The sequence below is a fragment of the Dermacentor variabilis genome, chromosome 3, assembly GCF_050947875.1.
Source record: "Dermacentor variabilis isolate Ectoservices chromosome 3, ASM5094787v1, whole genome shotgun sequence".
Lineage (NCBI taxonomy): Eukaryota > Metazoa > Arthropoda > Arachnida > Ixodida > Ixodidae > Dermacentor > Dermacentor variabilis.
The window spans coordinates 18,752,442-18,766,604 of NC_134570.1; the positions used below are offsets into that span (position 1 = coordinate 18,752,442).

Consider the following 14,163-nt stretch of genomic DNA (forward strand, 5'->3'; position numbering starts at 1 on the left):
AGCAACTCGGCTAGCAGGCATTGATCTATGAAAGGTGCAATAAATGCCCTTGTGATTGTTTGCACTACTGTGTTGTGGTTCCTATGTTCCAAGAGCATGGGTGAGAGAACCCCACAAGGTATCGTTAAAGAAATTGTTATTACGTACAGAATATAATGAAATAAAATGGCACAGAAATAAATGTTTACACAGGTATGTCATAATTGTGAAGCATGCAATTCATTTTCGGCTAATGTTAAAAAAGTAGTTAAGGATGGGCTGTTTGTAATACTAGGGTCCAGCTTATTCCATTCACGTGCCATTAAAGAGAAAAACGAATGCTTATGGCTTTCCGTATGAAATGGGTGTTCCTTTAATGATAGTGAATGTTTATGTCGGGTGAGTCGTGTTTGTGCTATATAGAAGTATTTGGAACTGTCTATTCTCAATTCATTATGAATAAGTTGATACATAATTTTTAATCGTGCAAGCCTGGCTCGATTTTGTATGGTCAGTATATGGACCTGTTTTAGCACTTCTGTGGGTGAGTCTGTTAATCTATGTTTGTTGTAAATATATCTTAGTGCCTTCCTTAGAATTGCTTCTAGTTTGTTAACGAGTTCTTTGGTGAAAGGAAACCAAACATCGTTAGCATATTCTAATACAGATCTGACAAATGTGTTATATGCTAGTAGTTTTATGTTTGGGGGTGCTAGTCTAAGACGTCTGTTTAGAAAAAACAACTTTTTTGTGCGGTCGAGGTAACGTTGTGAACATGGCGCTCCCACCTGAAATCTTGTATTAATGTTAAGCCAAGGTACTTGTACTCCTTCACTTTGTTAGGTGTGGCGTTATTTATAGTGTAGTTAAATTCTGATGGGAGCTTCTTTCTCGTAATTGATAAAATAGCTGATTTTTTAATATTTAAAGTCATTTGCCATTCGTTACACTATTTATATACTAGTGACAAAGCGTCGTTCAAGGCCACATGGTCATTATAAGAATTGATTGCCTGATACAGAACACAATCGTCAGCAAAAAGTCTAACATTGACTGGAATATTAGAAGGCACATCATTAATGTGTATGAGAAATGCCGGGACGAGGTCGGCGAACCAGGCTTTAATGTGAACTCGCCATCACCGACCTGGCCTGTCGGGAGTGGGGGAGTTCCTGAGGGAATGTATTTGGCGGCACCATCCTACGCGCCTTTCAAGTCGCAAGATCCAGTTCTGCGAAGACTGTCTCGTCTCGGTGGGGGCAGTGAAGCCTGTGCGGAAGCGTGTGTGTAAGCCCTCCCCATGAAGGGCGGCTCGGCTGCGATGACTCTGGTCGAACGTTTCCCCTCACCTAGGGATCTAGGGAGGACGGAGTGCATTTAAATAGCTGTTGCGCGGCTCCTCGGTGTGCTTTCTCTCGCAGCGATGCTAAACTGATGAACTGCAACGTCCTTATGTAGATACTGTAAATAAACCCATATTTTTCGTTCTCTAAGAGAACAGGTGTCTCTCTTCAACAACGTCCTCAGCGTGGATGAGTTGGACGACGGCATGGGTCAGCTACCATCTAATTCATGCCCGACTCCAAACTTTACAATGTCAATGCAAGCCATAAAGTTAGAGCTGTCGAACTGGCTGGTCGGAAAAAAAAATTGGAGGACGCTTAAGCTTCGCCTTTAAGAGTGGAACGCGATAGTATTGGAAGCGTGACTGCTTGTCACGCTTCCCGGCAACCGCAGCTTTCTTGTGGATGAGTACGGATGCTCGGACGCGAGCGCCTCCTGGATGGTGTTGTTGCACGGAACCGAAAGGGCCGCGCCGCTCTGTGAATGACATAAACGCTGGAAAAGGGGTTCGTGTTTTAGGTTTCACGTAACAGGCTTACGATTTCTAGTGCACTCAAATTGCAGCCTGACGCTATCATATCTGTAGGTTGTGTTTAGGTCGTACATTACGATTCTTTGGGCACGTTTTACTTTGAGGAATTCACTTCTTTCGGTAACGCCTCTGCGCCGTGCCTGGGTGGTTGTGGTTCGGAATGATTTTTTGCGAAACGACATCCGACGCCAACAACAGATTTCTTTCGACACGGGGCCCTCGACGCTGTCGCGTGAAAACGATATACTGGGGGAACTACAGAATTGGTTCAGATCAAGCAGGCGCTTAGAGCATAATATCTCTGTACTAACGCAGTGCATAGAGATTTCAATAGCTCAGAATAGAGCTTCATTGATAGCATTTCTAGACATTAAGGGAACTTACGACAACGTAGACAGGGAATCGCCATGTGATATACTGAAGCAGGAGCGCATAGACGCCGATTTCATGGAGCTGTTGCGAGATCTCTACGGAAATTGCATTGGAAGGCTGGAAATGCAATGAAGTTGTGCAATTTCACCTCCGAAGACTGAAGCAAGGGCGTATTCTGTCTTCATTGTTGTTCACGCTTTATGTTAAGGGCATAAAAAAGACGACTGGAAAGCAGTTAATTAGGTTTGGTTTTGATCTATCTTGCATCCGTAATGGGCAAAACGTGCAACAGGAGGTCCCAAATGGGCTGCCGTATATATGCGGACGACGTATAGTGCTACACTATAGCGGACCGTGCAAGGGGTTTACTCGCGAGTATGAGTGGCAATGCCGCGACGAATATAGGTTTTATATTCATCACAGAGAAATCGGGAATTTTGTTATCTAATGAAGTGGCGAGTAATGACGTGCTATCAGTTCACCAGGAAGCCATAGCCATTGTAAACCGATATATATATATATATATATATATATATATATATATATATATATATATATATATATATATATATATATATATATATATATATATATATACTTGGGCGTATACATGAACAGTGAAGTAATCATCTTCAATGAAATAATCAACTAGTCAGACGTGGTGCCAACGCTAGCAGTTAATAACCTGCTGGCGTCAGCACCATGCATGGCTGACCGTGACCGGTCTGTTGAGGCTGAGATGGCCGGCCACATAGATGCTTATGGCGCGAAAGCACATTTCCGCACATGGCCGTCGGTAAATACCGCGATTGAGTGTCTGTATATAGCCTTGGCGCTGACGCGCAGTTATTTTGGTTACAGAGAAAGAACGATGCAGCAAGCAAGTATTGTTTGTTATCATTTATTTGTTTAAAGCTACATATAATGTGACAACGCGGGTTTATTAACCGCCTTTTATGTGCAGTTCCATAACTTCATCCTGTATAACTGACTGTCTCTACCACGTCAGGCGATCGATTTTGTTTCGCTTGTGCTCTCAGCAACGTATCCTGAAACAGTTTCAACCGCTTTATGAATTTTCGCTTAATTACGTGGGCCGCTCCATTATCAGAAATTCCTTTACGTCCTGTAGATTTCTGTGCATGATTGTTTCCTAATTAAAAAAAAAGAAGCACCATCCGCAGTTTTACAAACTCAACTGCATTTTAGCTTCAATTTTTTGCATGGATAAGCGAAGAACGGGGCGTACTCTCGAAGAAATGATCCCCATGAGGTATCCTCTCAGCAAGCGCATATGCATTTTCCGGTATAGTTGAACACCAGAATAAGCCTCAACACAGAAACAAAGCAAGTGAGACGGACTGTAAAGCCCGGTGACAGCGTCACTCAATGCGGAGAGCATATAGGATTTGTACTACCCAGCCAATTTCCTCCTTCGCCACCAAGTTACTGCGCAGTATGTTCAAAACTCCAGCATGTCAGGCCCATGAGCCTAAAGAAATAATAATCCTTGTTACGAATGAGCAATTTGTGCAGATATCTTTGCTAGGTCTGCCGAAACCTTCCGTGGGCTTGTATGGCAGCAACCTGGCAGTCTGGGCAATGCCTTCTGTAACCTTACTACAGAGAAACTAAATGTACTTCAACCAAAAAGAACGGAAAGAAAACGTGTCACGGGTTTATAATAATAAGCTCTGAGGTTTTACGTGCGAAAACCACGATCTGATTATGAGGCACGCCATAGTGAGGGACTCCGGACTAATTTTTGGCCACCTAGGGTTCTTTAACGGGCACCTAAATCGAAGTACACGGGTGTTTCCGCCCCCATCGAAATGCGGACGCCTTGGCCGGGATTCGATCCCGTGACCTCGTGCTCAGCAGCCGAACACCGTAGCCACTGAGCAACCACGGCGCGGGTCCCTATGTACGCGGTACACGGGTGTTTTTGCATTTCGCCCCCGTCGAAATGCGGCCGCCGCGGCTGGGATTCGATCCGGCCACCTCGTGCTTAGCAGCGCAACGCCAAATACACTGAGCAACCACGGCGGGTGAGCCTCGTGACAATTCACCGTGCAACAATAACGGCGACGACGACGTTTGGGGACCGCGCGCTGCTCGGCGTAGCTGACGGGTCTGTCCGCCTTCGGCAAGGTTCGCCGGACAAAGAGCGCTCGCTTTCCATGACCTGCGTTAAAGGAAGACAGCGCACAACGTCTTCCGCACGTATCGAGCGCTTTTCGAGTAAGAGAACTCCGCACAATACGAGCGATACCCGCGCTGCTCCACGGGGCGGCGTCTTTTCCGCACTACATCCAGACAACTTTGCGGCCCGCCACCAAGTCGAGCCACAGTGCGCTCAAAACTCGAGCCCGTCGGCCTCATTCAAACTAGTGCTTCTTTATGGAGCCATATAGAGAGGCACTATTCGAAATTGTAGCAACATGTCTATTGTCCAGTATGCTCAAAGATGTACAGTTGTTCCATTAAGCACGCGCAAACCATCGCTATAGTGTCCGTGCGCTACTCTTTGTCTAGAGCAACCTGACCTATAGCTTCCAAAAGTACCCCGACGTTATCGCACTTTCCTCCCACTCTTTCTTTCTTTTCCACATTTGATATCCTTCAGACATATTCTTTTGTTATGTTCTTTTTTTTTGTTTCTTTTCTTGGTGCACTTTGTTACCCGATTACGCTTCCGACTGCCTACGTAGTCCTCCTGTTGTGTCGTTCAGTCACTTTGATTCGAGCATTCAAACGAATTTAGAGCTATATCTTAATCTCTTATCTGTTCCTTAAATCTCTATATCCATCATGTATAGTCACGTATACACGTGAGGGATCCGGTACTATTAATTTATTCGGCCTTTTACAGCAAAGCTTACTTTTCGAACCCTACCAGGTTTTCATGTGTTTAGAAAAAGTTTATTTCATCAAAAGACAATAAGAACACTCTGAGTCACAATGACGACACTATTCCACCAGAACGATAACATATACAAATTACTGAGCATTGCATACACTGCCCGTTTTCAAAGAAATGTCGGAGTCCGCATGGCCTCACTAACATATATAGAGACATAGACGTAGACGCACAGTTAAAGATAAACTAATTGTCACATCATACAAAATAATGTTGGGTATATACAATGTACACGGTGGTCATTCGCAATAATGATGTGATTTTGCAGTGATTATATGAGATGCGTATATACAGAAATTATGCATACAAGAGCACGCACACACAGAAATCCCGGACACCTACATGCTATGCACATTCAGCGAGTACTTTTGACGGCCTGGCTACAGAAACCAGGCTAGCCGAAACTTAAGCCATGGGTGTCCATCAGGCACCGACAGGGAACGGCATGACCACTGTCGAAGGAATAACTCCTTTTACCTAAGGAAGAACAACAACTCTGCCAGAAACGACAGTAGCTCACAGCAGAGCCTCACTAGAAGGTTAAACAGAGCGCGGCGACGATTTCCCGCGGCAACTGGCTCGCACCGGTTACGTCATACGCAAAAGGCCCCTACAGCAATTAAATGTCGCGCGAAGTGGTCACGTGAGCAATGACCAGATGTGATAGAACGGTTAGCTCCAAGGCCCCGGAAACCAGCGAGCACGGTCCTCCAAACTACCCTTCAATTGGGACACAACGAAGAGGGGACCATGCCCCACAGATCTAGTCTGTCACACGTTGGGAGCACTTGCCACCCTAGAAGCCAAATGAAGTCCCGTTGATGGCCAGGCAGAAAGTACGTCTTAAACGCGCCCGACGACACATTATGAAAACGCGCGGACATATAAAAATGAAAGACCCGTAACGCCGAGTTCTATACAAGGTGTTTCAGCTAATTTTAGCCAGAGTTTAGAAATATGCCGATGCACTCTAAGACGACGCGACCAAATGCATGTTTCTCACTTTTTCATGTAGTGTCACGCAAGTTCTTGGTATTTTGCTTAATTAGGTAATTAGTCAAGATTAATTAACCAACTTCTGAAGCAACGAAGTTAGGCAAAAAATTACAATTCGAAAGTTGTAGAGCGGTTTCCAAAACGTCCGAATAAACAGTTTCTGTCTTTCTACCTATGAAGTATTATTAAGTGTTTTTCAGCCTACTGAGGATGCCTGTGAAATAAAAAAAAAGAAAACACCACGTGACATGCCCACTTGCGCGTCGTAATTGCGCTGCTCCCAAGCCTTACGCGCACAAACGAACGTAGCATTTAGCCGAGTGCGCTGCCGCTGCGTCTGCTTATCGCTATCATGAACCACCGCGAGCGAAGCACATCGCTGGCGTAAATCGCACAGCCAACGCCTTCATCACTGCGCTGCCGTCTTTTAAGCGGCAGCACGTGCAGCAGGCCCTGCTAGATGCTATGTTCGTTAATACGCGGACAGGTTGGGAGCGATGCAATCACGGCGCGCCAGCGTGTGTGTCACGTGGTATCTTTTTGTGTATCGCGGGCCTCCGCAGTAGGCTGAAAAACACTAATACTTAATAGATAGAAAGTTGGAAACTGTCTAATCGGACGTTTTGCAAAGCGCTCTGCAACTTTCTCATTGAAATTTTTGCCTATCTTCGTTACTTCAGAAGTTGGTTAATTATTCTTGACTAATTATCTACTTAAGCAAAATACAAAATATGCGTGACACACTACATACAAAAGTGAGCAACATGCATTTGGTTGCGTCGTCTTAGAGTGTATCAGCATATTTTTGAACTCTGGCTAAAGTTAGCTGAAACATCCTATATAGATAGCCATTTAACATACTGTTTGTCTACATAGAGAAACACATATCCTACTGAGCTCAAGCGTTTAGAACGCCTTCATTATATCTTAGATCTAATGACGGTGTTCAACTGTTCTTGATTGACCATGATCTTGATCTTGAAGGTGTTCATCTGATCATCTGATTCCCATTTATTAGATCTAATGAAGGCGAACCCTCTTCGTCTAGATCTTAGGCCCATTATATTTCAATAACTTCGTTAATAACCTTGAATGTTTGCGTTGTTCGCGTCTCCTTCTATACGCTGACGATATTAAACTTTACCGTGAAATAGAATAAGGGCAGGATTGTGAATTATTACAGGAAGGTGTGAATCATGTTGCGGACTGGTGTGCTTCCAACTTTTTGCTCATTAATGCAATTAAGACACTTGTTGTTTCCTTTAATCGCGAAATGTACCCTTTACTATATGAATATTCACTTGACATTCTCTGAAAAGAGCAAGTTGTACGTACGACTTTGGAATATTGGTTGACTCTCGGCTAACTTTTGAAGAACATGTTTCAAGCATCGTTAAAGGGTCCTACAGGAAGGGCCTCATATCAAGGATGACTAAGAAATTTACGAACTGCATTATTATCTTCTATTCTTGTTTTGTCCGCTCAAAGTTAGAGTTTAGTTCTTTGTATAGAACTGTATTAATTTGATCAATGTTGCACAAATTGAATGCATTCAGCGACGTTTCACTCGTTTCCTGTACGATCGATTTCTCGGACGGCGTGTATTTTATGCCTATGAGCGCGTACTGCGCATGTTAATTATTAGACCCCTAGAAGTAAGACGGAAATAGCGTGATTACATATTATTATGTGAACTAATTCACAACCACTTCTCCTGTCCACTGTCAGCTGTAACGTTTTGCGTGCCTCGCCCTAACTTGCGCAATCCTAGAAATTTCTACGTGAATTCCTCTTGCACCTCTAACACTGTAACACGTCTTGTAACACAACAAAGTACCTTGTGTGATGATCTTGATATATTCAACGCTACTATTTGCTCATTATCTGACTTCTGTCTTTGATTAATTCAATCGTTTGTTGCACATTGTACCACTGTATTCTGTTTTGTTTTTCGGTTTTTGTTCTTCGTGTAACAGAAGTGCACCAATACTAAGGCGTAAGGCTGTTCTTGGGCACTTTCAGAAGATAAATAAATGAAACGAAATAAAACGAAAATTAAATTCATGACAATTAAACAGCTGCTTTTCCATTCCCCGCCTATATACCAACTTCTTCGAATTCTACCCTTTAGTTACTTCAATATAAGTTACCACTTCTCATGTTTAGCTTCATTCATCTTCACATACTTGCCGATCAGGCGCGTAGCCAGGATTGTTTCTATTTTTTTGCGGGGGGGGAGGGGGGAGAGGAGGGAGCTAAGGTTGCATTATTCCCTGTCAGGTTTCCCATGCGTTGTTACACTCCTGCAACGCATGAAGGCGAAAGCCTGCTGCACACGCGGAAATGCATTCAGTTATACCATAATGTGGGTCAGACTTCTTGCGATACATAACGAGCCTCACTTTGAAGTGATCGTATGGCGCTGTGGCTCGACGTTCTCAACGACACATAGGAGCACCTAATGCAATACCTAAAGGTTCTTTCGTTCAACGTCTTTCCGTCTTCCTTTCTTTCGTTCTTCTTTGTTCTTTCGGTCACTCGTTCTTTCATTCCTTCTTTCGTTATTTCGTTCTTTCTTTCTTCCCTTCGTTATTTCTTTCTTTCGTTTCTTCATTCATATTCAGCCATTGCATCTTTGCTTGCTTACGGGGGGATGAGCCATTACTTATGAATATATATTTTTTGTCTCAGTGTTACATCGTCCAAGTGGGAGGCTACCCTACGCAGTCCAGATTTTTAATTCCAACTATGGGCAGTCCAACAGGCCTGCGACTTGGCGGAGCGGCTAGGTCTTTCTGTCCCGACGTAGGAGCAGCCCTCTACGCGCTAGTGCACGTCCCGATGGACCTTAATAAAGTTTTTCCATCCATCCATCGGTGGACTAGACGCCGCTATTTTGGGGCATGAGCCATTGCAATGAGCCACTTAAGGCTTTCGCCTTAGTAATACAACTATTACCTTGAGCAAGCCCTTGGTTTGCCCGAAGGCGGGTACTATCCTGTACCATCTGGGGTGGGCGTTCGAAGGGTATACGCCTTTTTTCATATACCAGGCTTATCAGGAAGCAGGACGCCGGGCGGAAAAATTTCGGGGGGAGGGTGGGTGAAGCCGGGTAGCCTCCCCCCCCCTTCCTGGATATACGCTACTGCTACGGATGTCCTTTCTTTGTGTCACATCGTTAATTCATACAACAATAGATTTTCTGAACCGAATAACCTCCTTTTACCCAAAATCATATTAAATTATGAGAAGTTTAGCCTCAGATTCACTGGTATAACTGTTTGGCATGCGGTTCCTACAGACGATGGTGATGATGATGGCCTCCTATTATGGCCCGTACCCACACTGGGGGATTGACTAAGAATTGTGTGCTGAAACAGTTACTTAATGTTTTGAAGTATTACATATTCTATTAAAAGAAAAAAAACATACACAAACTGAGAAAGCACATTCAAAAAGTTATTTGTTTAGTTGATTGTACGTAACCGCAAACGGCATCATACAGTCCTTGCGGCTGAACCCTATAACTGACACACCGAAAGATAGTTTTATTTCTGATGATAAGATTAACCCTAATTTAGCATGCGGAATTTCTAGAAGTCTTTTTCTTAACAATTTGTATCGGCGACATAACAAGAAATAGTGATTTAGGATTTTGTTTCTTGGCAGTATTTCTTGGCAGGACACAGAGGCGATGAAGTCAGACCAGTCCTGTGTCGATATATGTTTAAAGGGGGGACACGACAGCGTAATCTTGATTGTCTGGCTGGACACCACTGGATTTTCCACGGAAATTTTAGGTGCTGAGATTCTGTTCATGTTGTTATTGATTCAATGACATCTTTACGAATTGAATATTTTCGATACCTAATTGCTGTTATGTGCTCCACTACTGGAAGAACTGACATTATAGGTCCACTCAGGGATGCTCACGCTAATGAATCTGCAATTTCATTTAAATGTAATCCACTGTGACCTGGTATCCATAATAGTTTTATAAAATTGAATTGTGGAGTAACTAATGTTAGAAACGACTTTAGAGTTGGCGAATTGGATGAAGCCGTAAGCGAAGTACAGACAGAAAGGGAATCTGTTATAATAAATGCACTTATTGGGTTCGAAGCGCTAAAATCATTGCTAAAAGCTCGGCTTCAAAAACGGGAGCGAAATCTGTCAGTCTAAAAAAGAATGACCAGGCAAGCGAAAGCGAGAAAATGCCTACTCCCGCCTTATCGTTGTTCACTGAAGCGTCTGTGGCTATTATATTATTTATGTGTACGTGTGTAAGGTAATCTTGCAACAGGTTATTTAGGAACGTGACTGATTGAAACTTAGGGTTTTGGTGGAAAATGTCATCAAATTCTATCTTAATATTCTGATTTAATTCAGTTCATGGAATTACCTCTCGAATGTTCACATTTAGACTATCTAATTGTTTTTGTGCAAATGAAAGTAGGAATTTGGATCATTAATAAAGGCGTATTCAGATGGTCTAAGCGGCAAGCTGTAAAATTTCAGAAATCTTTGAATCATTAGGATGGGAAATCTGCAGGGCAATGCTGGTAGGCGCGCGTCTTAATAGACAACATTATTAGCCACAAACCTGGGGAGTTCTAGACACAGGCGCAGGGGCTTCACGCTCCAAAGGAACCACGAGGCTTTGTTTCATAAGCAGGGTCGCTTGAGAACAATACGAACCCGAATTCCAATATTGGGAGCATATACATTTTGTAAATCATTAGCAGAGAATCCCTAAGTAGTCCATATTGTCGGTTACTCATTCTGTGCAGTATACCTAAACCACGTTGTGCCACTTTCGATGTGTGGATTCCAGTTGAGTTTTCTATCATAGATGATTCCCAAATATTTTAGAGACTCAACCTGGGGAGCGGGTTCTCTTGTTTTATAAGACCCAGAAGTTGAAATTGGATCCGTCAGCGGGAACACTAAGATTGCGCTTTTACTTACATTTAATGACATGCAGATTGTCTGAAACCATATACCTTAAGCATACTCATGTATCTTTGCAATTTTTGGTATTGACCCTTTTCGCGGTGATCACGCGGGCGCTGCCATGTTTGATCACGTGGTGACGCGTCCAGGCTTGCCTCAACTGCCTCCGTTGCCTCCGCGTTTACAATGGGCGTGTATGACGCCGGTGCGGCTTAGCAAACCTTTGTTTCGGGGGGTATCGTAGACGGTTACTGGGTGGACGACACGAAGCTTTGGCCACAGCGTCAGAGAACTGTCAAAAGCGATTTGTAAGCTAGGTTCACACAGCGCGAGCAGCGTCTATATGGTGCTTGTTTAGGCGAGCCTAAACATGTATTCCAAGGCATCCAAACTTCCCGCTCATGAATTGAATCAAGATTAGTGTGTTTTGCTCTTCGTCCTTTATTTCGCAAATATCTTGAAGAAGCGGCTTGTCACATTTCTGACTCAGTAAATTTCCTCGGTGCGGTCACTATCTGGATATTTCTGCCTAATCGCTCGCAGATTTGCTCAGCTCTGATTGATTTCTTCTCGCTGCGAACAAGGCTTGAAACGTAGCTGTTTTGTACATTGTAGTACTTCGTAGTAAATATGCATTATCGCTAGCAACTCGCTTTACAAGCTTCGACCATTCGTGCGCTGTCGGTGTAGTCGGTCATTCATTGTGCGTATATGATGCGCATATATTCAAGTGTGCGCCCATTCACTTACTGACACGTTGGCGACAGAGTGGGCGTAAGATTCTGTGCCAGTTGGGGCAGCTGTGTGTAGACATTGTGCATGAAACGTACTATGACAGGAAGCGGCGCTACTCCCTTTGTCATTGTTTAACGAGCGGTACTCACTCTTGCCGACGTCCCAGGGCTGGAGCGCTTTCTTTAAAGGTTAGTGATACAATGAGCAAATTTCTGTATCCTCGAAGAAAGCCGTACATCTCGAAGTGCCGATAACACGTACGGACAGTTGCAGCAACGGTCCACGAATCTGGCTGCACAGATTCATTCCATTACTTAATATGCCAGTCACTAATTTTGCAGTCAACTATATTGCACACGCCAACAATCCACATGATTCAATCCGGCATGAATGGAGCACAGTGCGTTAGCGAAAACTCAGTTGTATTTCCGACTGCTGATCGCACAGAAGCAAGGTGGAAGCGGTACTGATTTCGTATTCGTGCGCTGTCGGTGAGGCGACGTGGCGGCGCGCGGCCGAAAGCGCCATCTCGTTTCTCTAGAACAAGCTGCTCCGCAAAAAGGGTCATTAGAGTGCAAATGTCACTGTCAGCCGCGAAGAATGCAATGTCATCTGCATACGCATAAACTTGCACGTCCTGACAAGTGGGAATGGAGCTCATTAATATATTAAATAATATTAGAGATAGAACTGCTCTTTGGGGAACACCGCGAGTTTGCCTGAATTTAGACGAGGAACAGCCATCCTTGAACTCAAGGAATATTGCGCAACAAAAAACGACATGGACGTCCGTGTCGTTCTTTTGATGAGCAATATTACTTGAGCAACTTGCCCGGAATGCTGCTCCCATCCTTCAAGCAATAAAATTCTCTTGATCGCAAAAATTGTGCTAACCACGCGATAATATAATTAAGACATTAAGATTAGCTCTTCTTTGTGCTCTTTGAAACGTAAATTAAAAAATAAATTGCTAGAAGAGCTGCTTTCTCAGCGCTTTTTCTTTCTATTGTTTTTGTGCGGACGTGTGTTTTAGTATTTTTCTACGAATTTCGACAATGTATAAATTTCATCACTGTTTGGGTTTATGTTCATTTTAAGCACATACTTTCGTGTTGTATTGTAATAAATTCACGAATTATACGATTTTGATATTCTGTCTCTATGCCTCTGTTAGCTTATCATAATGAAACAACCTTTATTTTACGAGCACATTTGTTTATTTTACTGTTTTATCTTGTGATTTTTGTATGTATATAACATTCTGCTTTGTGTAATTGCTTGTTGGATGCATCCTAGCTTCTGCTGCTTATATTGTTATAAACTGTTATATGCTGCTGGTATACGCAATGCCTCATGACTTCGAGCGTACCGGAATCTTGGAAAAACGCTAACATAGTCCTAATCCATAAGAAAGGGGACGCCAAAGACTTGAAAAATTATAGACCGAACAGCTTACTGTCCGTTGCCTACAAAGTATTTACTAAGGTAATTGCAAATAGAATCAGGAACACCTTAGACTTCCGTCAACCAAAGGACCAGGCAGGATTCCGTAAAGGCTACTCAGCAATAGACCATATTCACACTATCAATTAGGTGATAGAAAAATGTGAGGAATATAACCAACCTTTATATATAGCTTTCATTGATTACGAGAAAGCATTTGATTCAGTCGAAACCTCAGCAGTCATGGAGGCATTGCGGAATCAGGGTGTAGACGAGCCGTATGTAAAAATACTGAAAGATATCAATAGCGGCTCCACAGCCACCGTAGTCCAGGCCTACATAAAGAAAGCAACAAAATTCCAATAAAGAAAGGCGTCAGGCAGGGAGATACGATCTCTCCAATGCTATTCACAGCGTGTTTACAGGAGGTATTCAGAGACCTGGATTGGGAAGAATTGGAGATAAGAGTTAATGGAGAATACCTTAGTAACTTGCGATTCCTGATGATATTGCCTTTGCCTTGCTTAGTAACTCAGGGGACCAGCTGCAATGCATGCTCACTGACATGGAGAGGCAAAGCCGAAGGGTGGGTCTAAAAATTAATTTGCAGAAAACTAAAGTAATGTTTAACAGTCTCGGAAGAGAACAGCAGTTTACGATAGGTAGTGAGGCACTGGAAGTGGTAAGGGAATACATCTACTTATGACAGGTAGTGACTGCGGATCCGGATCATGAGACTGAAATAATCAGAAGAATTAGAATGGGCTGGGGTGCGTTTGGCAGGCATTCTCAGATCATGAACAGCCAGGTTGCTATTATCCCTTAAAAGAAAAGTTTATAGCAGCTGTGTCTTACCAGTACTCACGTACGGGGCAGAAACCTGGAGGCT

General features: G+C 43.3%; 1 protein-coding gene across 2 annotated transcripts in view; it reads right to left on the bottom strand.

The window, feature by feature from the left end:
* Nep2 (M13 family metallopeptidase neprilysin 2) overlaps positions 1 to 14,163 on the bottom strand; it is a 190,306-nt gene that overhangs the window by 170,307 nt on the left and 5,836 nt on the right. The window contains exon 1 of one of the 2 annotated variants that reach the window (XM_075684367.1): positions 11,981 to 12,271. The exons of the other annotated variant lie outside the window; for it this stretch is intronic. Within the exon in view, the coding sequence (XP_075540482.1) occupies positions 11,981 to 12,069 (89 nt within the window). The 5' untranslated portion in view covers positions 12,070 to 12,271. Of the gene's footprint in view, positions 1 to 11,980; positions 12,272 to 14,163 lie in introns of those variants that run through there. 2 annotated transcript variants of the gene reach the window in all.